Genomic DNA, 17,623 nt, shown 5'->3' with positions numbered 1-17,623 from the left:
AGTTAGCTCAAAATGGATAATTAAAAGAATTGCAGGCTGAAAAGGCTGAAAAAATGCAGTATACAAAGAAGAATGCCTTGATTAATGTCAGCAAAAGGCTTTTAATGACAAGTGACTCCAAAATATACTTAAGCTAGAATTTGCCTACACAGAAGCTTTTTATTGTTTCTGACAAAGCAAACTGCTTAGTAATACTGAACATTGAGGTTGAATGTCTGATGTCCTGTTAGTTGGATATAGCAGGGTTTTCCTATTAAATGCAGTACCTTTCTGTGTAAAGAATCAGAAGAATGTGAAGTTAAGATCTGCTGGTGGATCAGTTGGGTAGAATAATACATGTGGCAGAAAATGATGAAGAACATTTAGTAAACAGGACTTAAGTGAACTTAATAGGAAGTCTAAAACTGCCAAATTCATGCCCTTAGTCCTGAAATTAAAGGTCTGTGATGTGGAAAGAGGAACCCCAAGAGAAACTAAAGCATTTTGTTGGTAACCAACTGACCATGGACTCCCATTTTGCCAAACCAGTGACAAGCTTAATTCATAAAACTTGGAGCTATGAGATATGGTTTAGTGGCTTGTGGTAGCAAGGGTAATGGGTGGACGGTTGGACTAGATGATATTGTAGGTCCTTTCTAATCTTGTGATTCTGTGCTTCTATAAAGATATAGTTAAAATGAACTGGAGCTGGGTAATTGGTAAGCATTTCTGTATGTACTGGCATTCATTATGGTGTCTTCTGTTGCTGTCAACACTTGAAAATGCGTGGTGGCAGATTTCAGGTGGTCCTGAAAGCTTGCCTTATGGTTTGTTTGATTGATTTTTGGTGGTGATGTTTTTTCAAAAGTACCTCTCATTTGAAAATAAAATAGGCTGATGTTTCTTATCAGCAAATATTCTTATCTGTCAAATGACTGGCTCCAGTCTGAAAGTACATCATATCTAGCTGGAAGTTTTTTGTAGTGCCTTATTCAAGCAAGAAGACCTGACTGTAAGCAGTCAGGTTGGAATTGGTGTGTGTTTTAACACTAGAAGTAATTCTCAGCAAAAAATTAATGTGCTTTGATCCTTTGAATCTTTACATCATGTTTAAAGAATCCGATTGGCTGCCTGGGTTAGTCAGAAGTTGCAGCTTGTCTGAGGAGTTTAGAGATGAGGTTCTGTGATCTGTGTTACGCGCTATTGCTTCTTCCTGAACAAAGATCAGCCCTAATTGTCCTCAGCCAAACTCAGCTCTGCTCAACGGCTGTGGAAATAAGGGATGATGAGGTTGAATTAGGTGAAGCAGATGTTCGTTGTAGTTGAGACTTTTCTGTCAGTTACATGTGCCTGTTTGAGAGGTGAGGAACTGACAGTAGAAGAATAAAGAGCTTATTTGGGGATCGTTAACTTGGAGCAGTTTTCTCACAAGAATGTTTTGTTCCAGTGTAGCATATGCTGCTCTGTCAGCTTCACGGGATGCGATGTCCTTTCTGTGGGTAGTTACTCTCCTTAGGAGAACGATTCTTTGTAGAAGAGCATTAGCATTATTCCATTTTGTGAAGTTTTGTCATCGTGTGGGAAAGCCTTGAGGAGTTCCTGGAAAGTGTGAAGGTAGAAAGCGAGCAAAAGCAACTGATGATAAGTTACTCCACTGTAATAAGTGGGGCTTCATTTCACTGGTGACTTTCTCTATGCCTTTGTAGAATCCTTAAGGTTGGAAAAGACAACTGAGATCCCCCAGTCCAAACAGTCAGCCCACGTCCCTCAGTGCCACATCCACACGGCTCCTGAACACCTCCAGGGACGCTGACTGCACCACCTCCCTGGGCAGCCTGTGCCACTGCAGCACCACTCTTGCTGAGAAGAAATGTTTCCTAATACCCAACCTATACCTCCCCTGGTGCAACTTGAGGCCATTCCCTATCATAATTACTTGGGAGAAGAGGCTGACTCCATTTCACTACAACCTCCTTTCAGATAGTTGTAGAGAATGGTAGGGTATTAAAGATAAATGAATACCTTTTGGTACAAATTGAAGACAGTACTAATTAGTCTAGTGATGCCAAATAACTTTTTCAAATGTTATGTTTTCTTTTGCAAAACTAAGAAGCTTTCTCATAAATGGTGTGCTGACTGTAAGTATTTTACCATCTTGATATGTTTATGTTCTTTTGATTTGTACCTCTTGGAAGGACAAGTGTACTGAAAGTTTTGTGTTTAGGGAGAACATGAAAAAGTACAAAGTAGCTCTTCTTAAGAGAGGGAATAGTAGATTTTCGCACCCATTGTAAAATGGAGATAGAACCTGATGGCATATAAACAGTTCAGATAAAAATTAAAGCATCTCTTTTGTGATGCTACTCTCTCTCCTGACTAGTGACTTAAGTTGCTTGTTTAAAAAGTGACTTCAAGTTTTTTCTTTTAATCTCCTTTTATTTCTTAGGAGATACTTATTGTTTAAAGAAAGAAATCACATTTAATTTTAATCCATTCTTCTCCCTTCTGCCCTAAATGCGTACAACCTTCTTGTGTGAAGCTATGTAGGTGATAGCTAATAGGTTGTTGCTATATGATAGAAGTCTGTTCTCATTTACTGAAGCACTTCATACGTTCAGGGCTGTCCTTGCTTCTTATAGTTTAGCAGTATTCACTTTTCAAAGCAATAACCTAATTGCTGGTACTAATTAAAGCCTGTTTGCAAAGCAGTACAGTATTTAGGTCAGCTTTTCTTCACTGTCCTTTTGTGCTTGTGCCTTCTGTTCCTGGAGTTTCCCAGTTGCTGCAGGTCCTCTTTCGGATTTGTAGCATGGCAGCCTTCATTGTGATGCTTGATGCTCTGCTTTAAACTGCCTGACCCATTTTCTATATTGTTATGCTGTACCACTAGTAAAGACAAAAGGCTGGCAGCATTCAAGTGTACGGAGCTAGACTGGTTCTAACTGGTCGAGCGTGGAGTGGGCAGTCTGAGTTACTGTTTGAATCTGTGGTTTGGTGTGGAGGCTGAGAGCTTTGCTATCAACCAGGAGAGAGTTAGTCCTAAGAAATCTCCAAGTTCTCAAATCACTTGCTGCTGTTTCCAGACGTTTGAGTGTTTGGTGTGCAACACTGGATTGAAGTGGACTCTCTATTGTAGGAAAGGATAAATGATGGGGTATGTAAAATGAAATGTCTTGCTGTCCTGCAGTCAGTTCTTTTTCAGTGTTCAACCTGCTAAATTAGTAAGTAAAAGTTGCCATGTTCTTGTGCAAATACATTCTTAGTGGGATAAGTGACCTGTCTCTTGGTTCACACATCTTACCCTTAGATTCAGATACGCTTTGAAACTGTTTCCCACATAGTGGGGCACAGGTTTGTGTAGCAGAACATCTGTGGAGTGGTGGGGTTCTTGTTTGTTTTGTTGCTGGCTTTTGTTGTTATTAATTAATTTGCTCTGTACAGCTCTTCGGATTAACCTGGTCATCAGCACAGGCATCTCTTTCACAGCTATGCTCTCTCTCCCATTCCTTATGACTGACCATCCTGCTTTTGGTATTTAAATTTTTCCTGAGATTTGGAAATGAAACTTAACTGTTACCAACTGAACTGATGGCTGCTTATGAGGATGTTTTTCATTTGCCAGGAGAGGGAAACCTCAAAGTGTTGGAACGCAATTGAAACTTGGAATAAGTACTTTCAATAAGTACTTCTGTGAGAAGGAGAATGTTTTTAAAGAAAACAAACTGGAGTCTGTTCCTCACGTTATTTTGTTATCAGTATTTGTCTCTTCTAACAGGGTTAGACTGTACTTTGGGAACAGCTTTGTTGAGTTGTTGGAAAACGGAGTAGCATGTTGTCTGAGTAACAGCACTACCAGGAATTGCTTTAAACAATTGTTTAGATGTTGTCTTTTCTCCTACTAGGAAATTCTTTCTGGCGTCGTGGTCATAACAAGTAAGGACACAATCCAGCACCAAGGCATCTCATTGACAATGGAAGGATCTGTAAATCTGCAGCTTAGTGCCAAAAGTGTGGGTGTGTTTGAAGCTTTCTACAATTCTGTCAAGGTAAGAACCTGTGCAGGTTGATATCTTCAGCATGAAGCTTTTCTCAATTTTCTTAGATTTTTCTTTATTGGCTCTCAGGAAGTTACAGTACTTCATGGTATGCGAATGATACAAAGCAGAGAAATGCTTAACGTTCTTTCACCATTTTGGAGTGTTTTCTTTAGGGCAGAAATGCAGTAACATAAATACTAGGGTTACTGGAGGATGCATTGGAGACTCATTCTACGGTGACAAAGTTTAATTGGACTTCTGTCCAGGTCAGTTGTTACACTTAACAGTTTCTGCAGAGGCCATTGAGGTTGTTTGCTACTGAGTACCGTACAAGTTCCTCAGTGCAGTATGACACTGCAGTCCAGAAGCTTGCAGAATCCTGGAAGGCCTCTCTACTGCTCTCCAGGTTTGGAAGTGTGAAGACTGGAATCTAGCAGAACAAATTATCTTGGGCTGCACACAAATGTGGCTCTATTGATTGAGGGCAAGGTTGCCTATGTCTAGAGTCAGTGTAGCTGTATTTGTGGAACAGTTTGCCAAAGTGTAGGGTCTTTTAAAGTCTTAATTTGTATCATAGTTACTTTGTTTGCAGCATGAGTAATCTGTCTGTGATTGATTGAAAAACAGAAAAGCAGAAGAAGCAATAGAATTTTCTTGTTCCAACCTGCTAGAGGGAAAAATAAAACTGTAGAGTAGCGTAACCTTCAAGCAAAGCTGCAGTGATCATATTTCTTTATAGTTATCTTGTATCCTTTTCCTAGTGTACCCAGCATTCATTGATTAGCTTCCTTCTAATTGATTAATAAACAGTTCATTATGAGCTGGAGGAAAAAAAGTTCCCTTTATGATGTTCCCTACTAAGATGGGCTGAGATCATTTAATCTTTTCTCTTCATCCAGCACTGATTCTGCTGCTTTGTTTCTGTTCATTTGGGTTGATTCAATTTATTAGATTAGTAGATCAGGAGAGGGCAAGTTTATTTCTGATATGAGTTTAATTGATTTGAATTATCTTACTGATAGGTCAGATGAATGTCTAGTTTAGCACAAAAGAAAGTAATGCTACACGGAGGAGCAAGTTAGGCTGCTTCTTTTAGCACGAGTGAACAGTGAGCTTAGTTCAGTCATTCTTCTTTCTCATGTTAAAAACGCAGGTTGGAATAAACCTACATAGAGAAGGTTTAGCTTTATCTCATTAAATGTCAGCACAACGATCACTCTTTCAGTTCTTGCAACTGTGACAAATATGTGTAAGTAATGGAACAGTAAGATAATGAGGGATTGCATCTCTTATCAGATAGACACTGAAGCAACTTAAACTGCTTGCAAGAAACTGGAATCTTGAATGAAAATAAGATGCCAGTAGTAATGCTGTGCTGGATTTTCAGTCTACTTCCCTATTGGGCACTTTTGCTCTGTCCTGCTGCTTTTGCTCTGTTCCATTTGTGTGCATATTTCATGATTATGAGGCTTTCCCGGTCCAATGGTAAATTGTAGCTAACCATAATTTCAGAAATAAATCAAAAAGAAACCTTATAAGAAGAGAAACCTTTAGGGTGAGAAGTGGTGGATGAGCAGGCAGCAGGGTGGTGGGGAAGGGCTGCCTGCTGAACTGGCACATGTACTTGTTGATTTCTGCAACTCATGCTACAGGCCATCATTTGGAAAATGGCACTTTGCTTTCCCAGATGCTTCAGACTTCGCTGTTCAGTTCTCTAAATGCACGTAGTCGTTACTTTGCTACAACCATTAAATAGATCATACATCATTTTTCCAAATGAAACATTGTTAATATTTCCTTGTAAGACTGGAGAACTGCGTATGAGGAAAAAATAATCTGAATTTTTTGGAAAATTCTTGAAGCCTGTTTGACTTCAGTGATATTGTTGGTTCATTTGACATGATGTAACTGTCACTGTAGTTCAAACTGAACTTTCGTATTTATTTTTGCAGCCTATTCAAATTATTAACAGCACTATTGAAATGGTAAAACCAGGGAAGCTTCCCAGTGGCAAGACAGAAATTCCTTTTGAATTCCCACTGCATGTGAAGGGCAACAAAGTTCTGTATGAGACGTATCATGGTGTCTTTGTTAATATTCAGGTAAGGGAGTCCTACCTGTAAAGAAAATCTGAGCTTTTGTTACCTGTTGTATATCTTCTTCCATGGAAACAGAGGACAAAGCTTTCTGTCATAGTATCTTTAAGTATATATTTTTTTTGTCAGTTTGAAGGATAAGCAGGAACTTAAAGGTCCTTCTCTTTAAACAAAAACGTGGTGAGAAGAGTACAGAAATCACTCCTAGCTGGATGTCATTTGGGTGCTCAAGCCATACAAGAGTGTTACTGTGTCAGTGAATTAGTCCCTTGATCTCACTGGCTGTTATGTAACATGTGAGACCATTTGAAAATGGGATGGGCCTGTAAGCACAAAATAGCTTTCATTTGGGGCATCTGAAATCATATACCTTGTATCTCCTTCCCTTCCCACTGTATCATTGGTATATGCATTACCTACTAATCTGCTGTAAGCAGTGCCTTAAATATTAAAATCTGCATTCTGCATATACATATACACCCATACAAAGGACTGAAAGATAACAGATGGATGAAATCTTAAGTTCTTAAATAAGTCTTTCTTCTTTCTCTTTGTCATCCCATTCTTGCCAGTATACCCTGCGGTGTGATATGCGACGTTCTCTGCTGGCAAAAGACCTAACCAAGACTTGTGAATTCATTGTTCACTCAGTGGTAAGTGCAGTTTGTATTAACTACACAGTGGCTGGCTGTGTGTGTGCTTTGTTGGATCTGATTTGGTTTATTTTATTTTTCATTTTAAGTGAAGTTTAGAGGTAAGGTTAAAAGATTAAGTAAAACAATAAGTAGTTGTATCTGTGGTATGTGTGAGTAAAGGACATACATAACAACATAAATATCCAGAAGAGCTAACGTGTCAGTTTTTATTGATAAAACACCGTTGGTTTTGTTTTGCATTTAATGTAGAATTATAAATAGGATTTGCACTGCATTTATTCTGTTATTTCATTTTTAAAAGTGAAACAACAATGTAGGTAGAAGAACACATATTTATCTAAATGCTGTTTCAGATTATTTGAATGCTTCCTATCCAAAACTTCCAGGCACCCAAAAGCCTGCCCTAGAAAAGGGAGTTTGTTAGTTGAGAGACAGCACATAATTTCTGTCACTTAGGTGCCTAATTGTGACTTGGAGCCCCAGGCCAAAATATCAAAGTTAGGACTGCATCAAATTGGAAGGAAGAAACTTGTCAGCTTAATCACCTTTATTATATAAGCCCATGGTTGGCAGTATGCTAGATATCCAAGTTAACAAATAACCACACTCTCCAGTCAGTGACATGGAGACAGTCTTCTATATTGCTGTGGGCTGAGATTTGACTGTCTCACAATAAATGGTTTACTGCATGTTATTTGGAAATTCCTATATCAGATTTTTTTCCACATTTTAGTTTGTATTGCCTTACACACACATTCAGAGCACGTGCTGTCAGTACAGGTGTGCAGGCCTAGCTAAATACCTCTTCCTTTTCCACACAGAACTTACTAGAACATATTGTTTTGTATCATTCCCTTGAAGTTTTTAACAGAGCAATGAAAGTGTTAGATTCTTTCTTATATGGTGCAAATATGCTGTTTTCATTCTGTGCTACCACAGATTTAGCTAGGTGCTAAAAGGAGGTCTTCTGTTGGCAGGATTGTATTATTTTCCAAAATGTATTATACTACTTTTTATTAGTCCATCATTATATTATAAGTAAGCCACAGTTGTCAAAATAGGGAACAAATTATATTGTGCAGTTTCCTGATTTTATTTCATGTTCCTACTGTGGCACGTCTTAGAACACAAGTCAGTAAATCATGACAAATCTTCCAGTTGGGGTGAATTAATGAGGTTTTACTGAACATATAATTCTCTCTGTCAGTGCTCAATGTACCATTTCCCTTAACCTTATTCTTTGCCAGAATTTGTCATTTGTGGGAGAATACAGTCAATCTTTTTGCTATTATCTTCCATCTTGCAGCTGGGCAGCAGAAGCTGTTTTGAATTCTTAGGTAGTGAGAGTAAGTCCTAACTTAGAGTTCAAGTTAAGGCCACCGGTATAGCAGTGCTCTACCAACTCTCAGTCACATGCAATTGGATCTCTCCTGATTGATGCTGCTGTGCTGATCACTTGTTCTAAATATGTAGAATATGTAGGGAAAAGACAGTGTGTCTCTCTCTGAGATAAGGATGGGGAGAGAGCGTGGCGAATGGTCAATTACACTTGCCTTCCTGATTCAAAGCACAGACTGCATCACAGCTGAGCTTAGGGCCCAGCCAGCCATTTATGTGAAGACTAACTTCTTGGTTTTGTGACAAGTGATCTAAAGAAGTGAACAACTACAAGAATGTGCCCCTAGCCTAGAACTGTTTCTTCCAATGTGGGAAATTAATCTGGACCACATTTTGCTTATTTTACAGTTAAAGAAGCTGAGAGTCCACATCTGTTACATGAGTGCCAGATTAGATTCCCTCAACTGAGGATCTCTTTTTGATATGAGGATGGCTTAACAGGCCTGAGCTGATCCTGAAAGGGCAGCAGAAAGAGCTCAAAGTGCTCAGAGATAGCAAGAGAAGAGGGAAGGTTCTTTAAACATATAAATAATCTTGCTCCATTACTCCAATTTACCCTGCCCAAATTTACAAAGTAATGGTAATTTAAGGAAACATAAAGCATGACATACAAAATGTAATTATTTGTAAATACAGAAATGTGAATTTCTTTTCTATGGCATTCAGTATGTTTCAGAAGATTGGTAGTGTTCTTTTTTCCAGGGCATTTTGATTAGCCAAACACTTGGTTTATTTGTTTTTAAACTTAAAAATGGAGATTATGTTGTGGCTTATCGCAATGGCAAGTGCAAAATAATCAAAGTTTTGACAGTTTTGTTTCTATAATTCAGATTTGCAATATGCTGAGATCTGTCTAGACAATATCATAATATTACTTACTACCAAATGTAGGAAATTTCAGATCTCTTGTTACACAGATACTTCTTGTATGCAGACAATTCTGAAAATTAACACAGCCAATTGTTAATTGATGTTAGTATTCAGAGTGTGTGTTTGTGTGCTGTAAATCAGTTACAGCTTAACTGTTTCATTACTGTTTAGTCACAGAAAGGGAAACTGACGCCGAGCCCAGTAGACTTCACAATTACTCCTGAAACTTTGCAGAATGTTAAAGAGGTAAGTTGTTTGGGTTTTATTTATTTACTTTTAATTTACTATTTACTACTTGCATGATTCTGAACAAGAAAAGAATGAATAAATGCTTTGCTGCGCATCATTAGCTTTTTTCTTTTTTTTTTTTTTTCCTCTCCTCCCTCCTGTTTTTATTTTGTAAGGTGATGCTGCCTGTTCTCTTCTGATACAGATGATTAGTTATGTTTGTTTTCCCTCCATCTTCTTAGAGAGCATCACTTCCAAAATTTCTCATCAGAGGCCATCTCAGTTCTACAAACTGTGTCATTACGCAGCCACTAACAGGGGAGCTGGTAGTGGAGAGTGCAGAAGCTGCAGTCAAAAGTATTGAGCTGCAGTTAGTGCGTGTGGAAACCTGTGGTAAGTTTCCCAGTAGGTGGAACGTGTGTATGCTGCAGTAATTACCACTTAGATGTTCAATATGCAAGACTGTCAGAAATCATACAACTAAAAACACTGGCAAAAAATAATTCTGCATTTCGTGTGGAACAGTTGAAACATTACTTTAAATTCAATCCCTAAGACTTAGTTTTGAAGCACTCATGTGAAAACTCACAAATCAAAGGGCAAAGGCCATATCCCTGTTCCCTTCCCTTCTTGCTCCTACCCCCAGTGAATTCATATTTGAATTTTGGCCATTGCTTTGCTTTTCCTTCCCGCTCCCTCTGAATTTCTTTTGCTTTCACCAGGGTGTGCAGAAGGTTATGCCAGAGATGCCACAGAGATACAGAATATTCAGATTGCTGATGGGGATGTCTGCAGAGGCCTACCAGTTCCTATATACATGGTGTTTCCCAGGTTGTTCACTTGCCCTACCTTGGAAACAACAAACTTCAAAGTGGGTAAGTGGATAGGATCTTATGCTCTGTTTGCAGCTTCCATTAGAAATAAGCTGCTAGTTTCACTTCAGCTTCTGGCAGGTAATGAGATGAATCGCTGTGCAAGAAAGAACAAGGGTGACTATTTCCTTGTAGAGGTCCCATGAACAGGACTGTAGTATGCTGCATTTCATATAGACTGAGAAAGCAGAGACCAAGTGCTTCCAATCAGAAATAGTTAGGATACTGTTATGCAAGTTCTAAGAGAATTACATGACCAGAATAATCAATGAGTAACTTTTTTCTGCCAAAAAAATATGGTGTTATTCAACCCCTGAATAGTAGCCCGAGAATAAAATGGAAAGATTCCTTCTTTCTATCACTGCTGAGAACCCCTCCTTCCATAGCTTTTTTTTTTTTTTTTTTTTTTTTTTTTTTTTTTTGCTTCCCATTCTCCTGCTGCATAGATTCAGAAGTGAGGCAGATTGTACCTGACTCTACTTTCTTGATCTACACAGGCCACTTCCTCCTAACTGTATCCAAACTCTACCATCTTCATTAACAAACATCTAAAATTTAGGATAGTTCTCATTTGTTCAAATAAGTACATCAGAAATTCTCATTGCTGCCTGTGGTTGTTTGTTTGTTGCTTTTTTAAATTTAATTGCATCACATTGAGGCTGCTAGTACAGTAGTAGCTGTTACTACAGTCTGAGTCCCTACTTCCAAGATCTTCCCACCTGAAGCTCCTGTTACTTTTCTGCTGTGTATCTTGGACAAATATGCACAGGTAGCTTTTCAACTTTCATTACTTGGTTGTCTGTTCCCCCAAAAGCATTTCTGTACCTGATGTACTGTGATTTATTTATTTTTTTCCCTCCATTTTCCCCTAACACCCCCCCCAAAATACTATTCTGGTTTACTTTGGCCATTTCTTACTATTAAATAAGAAATGGCTGCTGTTAATGTCATATCTACTTATATAAATTTGAAGTCTTAATTGAAGTATGAAAGTGCCCAAAAAAGACAGCTATGTTCAGTGTAATCTCTGCCTTCCTTCATCTGGGAACTCTACTTGTCTTTATATTGTCTCCACTTAGAAGTCTTTACAGACCTGATCCTGATCCTATTTCTGACCAACACAATGTAATATTTGAAGAGTAGATTTTGAGACTTTTTCATCATTTACACGTATATGGTTTTTTGGTGTTTAACTTCACTTTCTGTAAGGCCTTAAAATCTTATGTTACATTCTGACAGTGTGGGCAGGAATTTGTTCCTTAACTTTTCAACATGATTCTAAAAAAAATACGCATATGCTTTGGGATGAGGTTTCTCACACCAAAGTCCATTTTAATCTGTAGTTGTTTGATCTTCTATGTCATCTTATGTTGATCACACAGTGGTCAACAGGCATCAATTTTCAGTCACAGGAAAGCAAATCCAGAAGAAACTCAGTTTGTAAGAAGCCAAGGGTCTCAGTGGCCCAAGGTCTCAGATGCCTCTAATTTGGTTCTGTCTGGAATACCTTTTCATCCCTGTATGACTTGGCCGTAGAAACAGCTTGGGAGAGTCCTGTGGTGTGATGCAGCTGAGAGTAGAAAGTGTCTGCTCTGTTTTTATTGTTACAGTTCAGTTGAATGGATTAATTAATGGAACTCTTTCTTTTCCTGTAGAGTTTGAAGTGAACATTGTTGTCCTCCTGCATGACGATCATCTCATCACAGAGAACTTCCCACTGAAGCTCTGCAGGATGTAAATAGCCAGAGGAAGAATCACTTAAGGAGCCACAGGAGAAGGATGAAATCATTCAGAGACAAAAGGAGATTTTATCTTATCTTGTTATTTGAAGTGAAAACTTATCACTTCCTTCCTCCTGATGGTGGTTCTTGGGCTCTCAGTTATCCCAAAGCCTTTGCCTGTCTTATGGTAGCCTACGTGGATTAACTATCTTGAGAGCTCTGTCAAGTATCTGATTTCAGCAGCCAGATTTTCTGTGTTTTTTTTCTCAAACAAATTGTGAATGTTTTTTTGCATATTTTCACAAGTTATAAAAACATGTGAAGCAAATTTTTCTGTTTAATTCATAATGTAACACTTGTTCCAAAGTCCTTCAAAGACCTCTTAAATGAAGTCAGTTCTGTTAATATGGTTTACTGTATATATATTTGAGGAGGGGACAGGACTGAATAGTGCGTGTGGAAGTATAATAAATGGTGCTACTACAATGCACAGTGTCATGAGATGAATAGTGCACGATGACTGAATTAAGAGATGTGAAATGGGTAATGAGGTGAAATAACATCAAAAGTATTTTGGTCAAATTAGGAATGAGTCTGCCTCGAAGGAGTGCTTAAAACTGAAGTTACTGCTTCACAGGTAACTTCTCCTTGGCTATTCCCTGGAATGCCCTTGCTTTACCTTTGCTGTTTGTGTAAAATAGTGCCAAGAAAGGTCAGAAGTTTGAAGCTAAAATCTGCACTTACTCTGGACACTTTAACATCTTTCCTCTTTACTAGACTTGTGCAGCTCAGCTCTGATGTGAAAAAGGAATGACTGACATGACAAACAGCAGCACTGCCTTGTTGCATAGCCCTCTGCTCAGAGTGTAGACGACACCAAGTACTGAAGAAAGTGGCCAAAAATACTTTTATGCTGTGACACCTTGTGCCTGTAGGAAACTATTCATGATGTGAGCAACTATTCCAAGGGAGATAGGCCATTTGCTGCTTAAACAGGTGGGTTAATATTGCCACTTACTAATATGAAAGTACAAATACAAGCACCTGAAAGGAAATTTATATAAATACTTTTGTGAAAGTAAATATACAAATTTACACTAAGAAATATGTTAAGTCTTTGTAATCATAAATCTTAAAAGTTCACAGAAACTGGCAGAGTAGGAACTAGATGGGGGAAAAAAAAATCCACTCCAGCAAGAAGCAACCTTCCTCAGATGAACAGGTAATGGATTTTGATGTTATTTGAAGTTAACAAAACAGCTGCAATTTTCTTCTAGTTGCTAATTTTCCACAAAATTTGCATGGGATGGAGGCAGGTTAAGTAGTATATAGGGCGTTACATCAACTATGATGTATAACAACCTAAAAGGAATTAAAGAGAACTGCCAAAACTTCCTGTAGCTTTTTCCAGGAGTATTGCTAAGCAAGAATATGTAGTTCTGAGTTTAGCAGTGGTTTGGTATCAGCTGTACTTCAGGAGTAAGCATTTGATATTATTTTAATGTCTTACATTTATTAAAAAAAAAAAAACAACAGAACACCTTTGTTCTCTATCCCCTCTCTTTCCTCTCCCCATTAACTAGAAATACACACTTTTTTTAAGATCAGGAACCAGTAAGTACAGCATGATTTCTGGAAAACAACAGCCCCTACTCCTAGTCTAGATGCCTTTAGACTGTTTCTAGTCTACAGGAGTGCCACCTGCTGCTCAAACCTAAAGCAGCAGCATCACTTCACACATTCCAAAGTTAAATGAAAAGAAGCACTGGCATTCATCCTGCCCCTGGCTATTGTATCCGCAGCAGAACTCCTTCAACTGCAGTCTACTAGGTTGCCCCTCTGCCTGTACCATGTTGTTCCTGGGGTACTGATGGTTGACGAATGGTTTGAGAATGGAGGAGAGACATCTGACAAAATCCGGCTTTCAAGTGCTTCTGTGGCTCTATGATTTTCTTGCTCTCTGAAAGGCAGCTCTGACTGGAAGCCAAGGATTAATGTGAGACTCTGCAATAAACTGCTGACAACTGAGAGCTGGATTAGAAACTGGACTCTTCTAGCAGATGGATACTTCTACTGTTATTGTGGAGCATGTACCCAACCTTTCCACATACAAAGAAAAAAAATCAACAGCATCCAAACACGACAGGAATAATCATTCAGCATTCAGTACAGCCATGAGTCAGGATTCCCAAACACAGAGCAAGTCTGCTTTACCTTGTCTCAGTCTGGAAATAAACTACCTCATGTGCACCTGGGTCAGACACCTCATCTCCTTCAAAACAATCTTACCTAAAACTAGACCTTGTTTTTGTCTGCTTTAAAAGGAGGCCTTAAAGCTGTGAATGGCCCACCTCTGGCTGTCAGTAAAACTTGTGGTTTTTAGGAGTTAAGAGAAAAGGAGCAAAGATTTTTAGAGGAAAACAAACACCACATCCACCTTACTAAGGAACCTGAGATCTTATGTGTGCTGTGAGGGACAAGATTAGCTGGTAGCAAGCAAGAACATAACATATGTAAATATCAATTCAATGCTAAGACCCCACATTAACAGCCAGTGCTGTCAAGCTGTGTTCTGGTTAAGAACACCATCACCTGTGGCATGTGTGGGGGCTGCTCTGCCTGTCCTCTCCTCACACACTGAGAAAAAACAAGCTGACAAGGATGCAAGCAGTGTAATGCAGAGCAGAACAGTACCTCATCCTGCAGGCAGCACAGCACCTCAGCTCTTTGGCAGATAGTACCTTATGCATCAAGAATTCACAATCAACAAACATATTACACAAGAAGAACCACCACAGAGGCTACAGAAGTAATTTTATTTTTGACCCAAGTTCCACTGAACATACTGACTTATCAAAGGATGCTTTGAAACTTCAACTGTATACTTACTGACGTGGAGAAACAAATGATCCGTTAAGCCATAACCTGAAATAGTTGAACACTGCTTGTGCCCAAACAATGGTCAGACTCAGCACATTCTGAGGGTGTTTACACCATGCGGCATACCTGGATCTCTGGCTGTCTGAAACAAATTTTACAAGGCAGAAGGCACTCAAGGCACACTCAGACTTCTCAAGCAGTAGGACAGCCACTCCTTCAGCTGGTTGTACCATGTACCTCACACTGCTGATAAACTGACATTTGTGCACAGAACACAACTGCATTATATTGCTTCACCAAGAATAAAAATCCTTTAGTGCCAATTTAAACAAATCAGCTCATCAAGGAGAGAAATTTAAGGTATTTTTACATTACAGAATTGAATCACAGTATTCTAAAATCGATGTATGAACAGAAGAATACTTAGAGAATATTTAGTGCTTCAAAGTATAGCTAAGAGTTATCATTTAAACAATTTGAATTATCAGTTCCAGATTTACATGGAGAAAAGACTTGCAATTACACAAATGATATTCATAATGATCTAAAGAAACTCAATTGGAATCCTGCAATTGTTTATACAGGGAAGGTGATGGCTTGGTTATTCCAAATTCTGCCAATCTACTGTTCGGCCCACCTTTATTTATTTTCAGTGTAGTATCAGCTCTAAAGAAAACCCCTTTTTAGAGGTACTGTGCACATACAGAAGCAGCCTTTGAGAAAAATAAATTAAGGACTGAAACTCCCCTAAGCAAGAACCCAACCAGCATGGTCCTGGCCTCAGAACTACATGAGGTACACACGCTGAAGGCAGCAACCAGGAGAAGCACTGATTTAAGGAGTACGCTGTCTTCATCCAGTAAGTGCCACAGCAATACTTGTCTTACAGCTCAGTGTTAAATACTGCATTAGAACAAATTCTGCTATCATTTCCACTAAAACCAGGGTTCCATCTCTTCTTAGGCATCATGTCTCCATGCCATGTTGGGATGGTTATTTATCTGCAGCCACTCCACATCTTACTGAGTGTCACAAAACAAGGTTTAGGCATGTTTGTTGCGTGCAGGGAGCTCAGGAAAGTCTTCAGGTAACAGAACGTGGATGCGACAGATAGGGCAGGTACTCGAATGTTCCTTAAGCCATTTTCTAATGCACTGCAAGAACAGGAAGATTACGCTGAGGAAACAGTCTCAGTACCCCCTTGCACAACTTGTTATGAAATTTGCAGTTAGAAAACTATTCTCCAGTTCTGATGTTCTGCTCACCAAACTATTCTGCAAGTGACAAAAGAGCAACAAATATGGAAATGGGAAAAAGTCATGGACAGAAGTATTGTGTTATTCCAGTATAATTTTTTGCCTCCTTAATACATGAAGTTACACCTGCAGCTCCTATCAGGTGGCAAAAGCAGCTTTATAGCAGTGGCCCCTTCTCTAAGGATGCTGCAAACAGAAATCCGTAATATGATTACCAAGACTGGATTATTCTGAATTCAAAGTAAGCTTAAATTCAGTCTGATGAATTACCATCTTAGTTAATATCTAAAACTGGAAACTTTTCAAAACATTAATACTGCATATAGCAAGTCTTGGTGCAAAAAGTACGGAAAGGAAAACAATGTCCTGCCAATCCTAATTTCAGATGCTGAAGGATAAAGGGGAGGGAGAAACTTTTAAAAAGTAAAAAAAACTGTATAATTGAACAGAGAGTCAACATTTGCATCTAAGCAATACTAAGGTAAGAAAAAAAATCCTTACTTCTCTGTGAAAATGATGCCCACATTCCAGTTCACATGAGTCTCTGCTTAACTCATCATGGCATATGATGCATGGATCATCACTGGAAGGCTATACATTTAAAAAAAAAATCATTTGAACAGAAAGTGATTAGTAAGTTAGCAACAATTTATCATCAAACTCTTTACTTCATTGTCCACAAAATGAAGAAGTCTGACTATTTTTTGTCTAGTAATACTTTGATTATTTCACATCTCATAAAAAAAGACCATGGTAATAATTTGAAATTCACAATGCAGTGGAGAACTTACTATATAGTCTAGTTTTTTCCATTTAGCTTTTGGTGTTGTTCCAGCATTCCCCCACGGCTGGAGATTTGGCTGAGATGGCAGCATGTTTTTACTTGAGGTGCTTTTGTGTGCAGGCCTTGCTTGGGGTGCACTGGAAACATTTCCTTCTGCAGCTGCTACTTGACTCTGAGTTCCCGTCTGTCCTGCAGAAGCAGATGATGTTGACTTCAGAGGTCTCCCTACAGAAGTTGATGCCTAGACAGGTATTGGATAAGAGTTCTGAGCAAGTTCATGGTTCAGAGCTTGACAGCAAGGAAAAATTTGTATTCTCTTTTAGACTGTGCTGCATTATTTCCACTGTCAGAGATACACAGTAGAAATAGCAGCAACTACAACAGACCTCATTTTGCTGGTCCAGAATGAGATCTGTCACTCTGCTTAGAATTTCAGTGGAGCTCAAACTTAATGTATTTCCACTTCTTCTTTGTACATCTTTTATGAACCTCGTAAACTCTGAACTGAAAGAAAAATAACATGATTACTGACGGGTAACACTACAGCTACTATAGGCATATTACAACACTGTAGTTTCCATGTTTGACTCATAGCAGAAGAGCCTGTAAAAGATCCTAACCTCTCAACAGAGCTGCAGCAAGCACCTATTTCTAACACCCCTCAGTAACTAGGATCTAGCTACTGTATTCATCAAAATAACACTACTTCTATTTGCTGGCAGCTCTCATTGAGAACATTAAGTCAACACTGTAGGTCAATTATGATAAGGAGTATCTCAGAAGACAAGGGAAAAAACTTGTGTGTGTGTGTGTGTGTGTGTGTGTGTGTGTGTGTGTGTGTGTGTG

At 38.8% G+C, this 17,623-nt stretch overlaps 2 protein-coding genes across 2 annotated transcripts in view; one reads left to right on the top strand and one right to left on the bottom strand.

Annotated features, from left to right (window-relative positions):
* The window catches only part of VPS26C (VPS26 endosomal protein sorting factor C), a 17,248-nt gene extending 4,286 nt beyond the window's left edge, over positions 1–12,962 (top strand). Inside the window, exons 2-8 of the mRNA XM_042810670.1 lie at positions 3,882–4,025; positions 5,969–6,118; positions 6,685–6,765; positions 9,208–9,282; positions 9,507–9,657; positions 9,987–10,139; positions 11,792–12,962. Of these exons, the coding sequence (XP_042666604.1) occupies positions 3,882–4,025; positions 5,969–6,118; positions 6,685–6,765; positions 9,208–9,282; positions 9,507–9,657; positions 9,987–10,139; positions 11,792–11,874 (837 nt within the window). The 3' untranslated portion in view covers positions 11,875–12,962. The remainder of the gene's footprint in view (positions 1–3,881; positions 4,026–5,968; positions 6,119–6,684; positions 6,766–9,207; positions 9,283–9,506; positions 9,658–9,986; positions 10,140–11,791) is intronic.
* A 1,692-nt stretch (positions 12,963–14,654) lies between these two features.
* TTC3 (tetratricopeptide repeat domain 3) overlaps positions 14,655–17,623 on the bottom strand; it is a 60,985-nt gene continuing 58,016 nt past the window's right edge. The window contains 4 exon segments of the mRNA XM_042810669.1: positions 14,655–15,891; positions 16,495–16,584; positions 16,785–17,018; positions 17,164–17,281. Of these exon segments, the coding sequence (XP_042666603.1) occupies positions 15,781–15,891; positions 16,495–16,584; positions 16,785–17,018; positions 17,164–17,281 (553 nt within the window). The 3' untranslated portion in view covers positions 14,655–15,780.

The sequence above is a fragment of the Centrocercus urophasianus genome, unplaced genomic scaffold, assembly GCF_019232065.1.
Source record: "Centrocercus urophasianus isolate 14NV4802_14NV808 unplaced genomic scaffold, USGS_Curo_1.0 seq_12, whole genome shotgun sequence".
Taxonomy (NCBI): Eukaryota; Metazoa; Chordata; class Aves; order Galliformes; family Phasianidae; genus Centrocercus; species Centrocercus urophasianus.
Note: the sequence above shows the minus strand (reverse complement) of the source record. Positions and strands in the feature narration are given on the sequence as shown.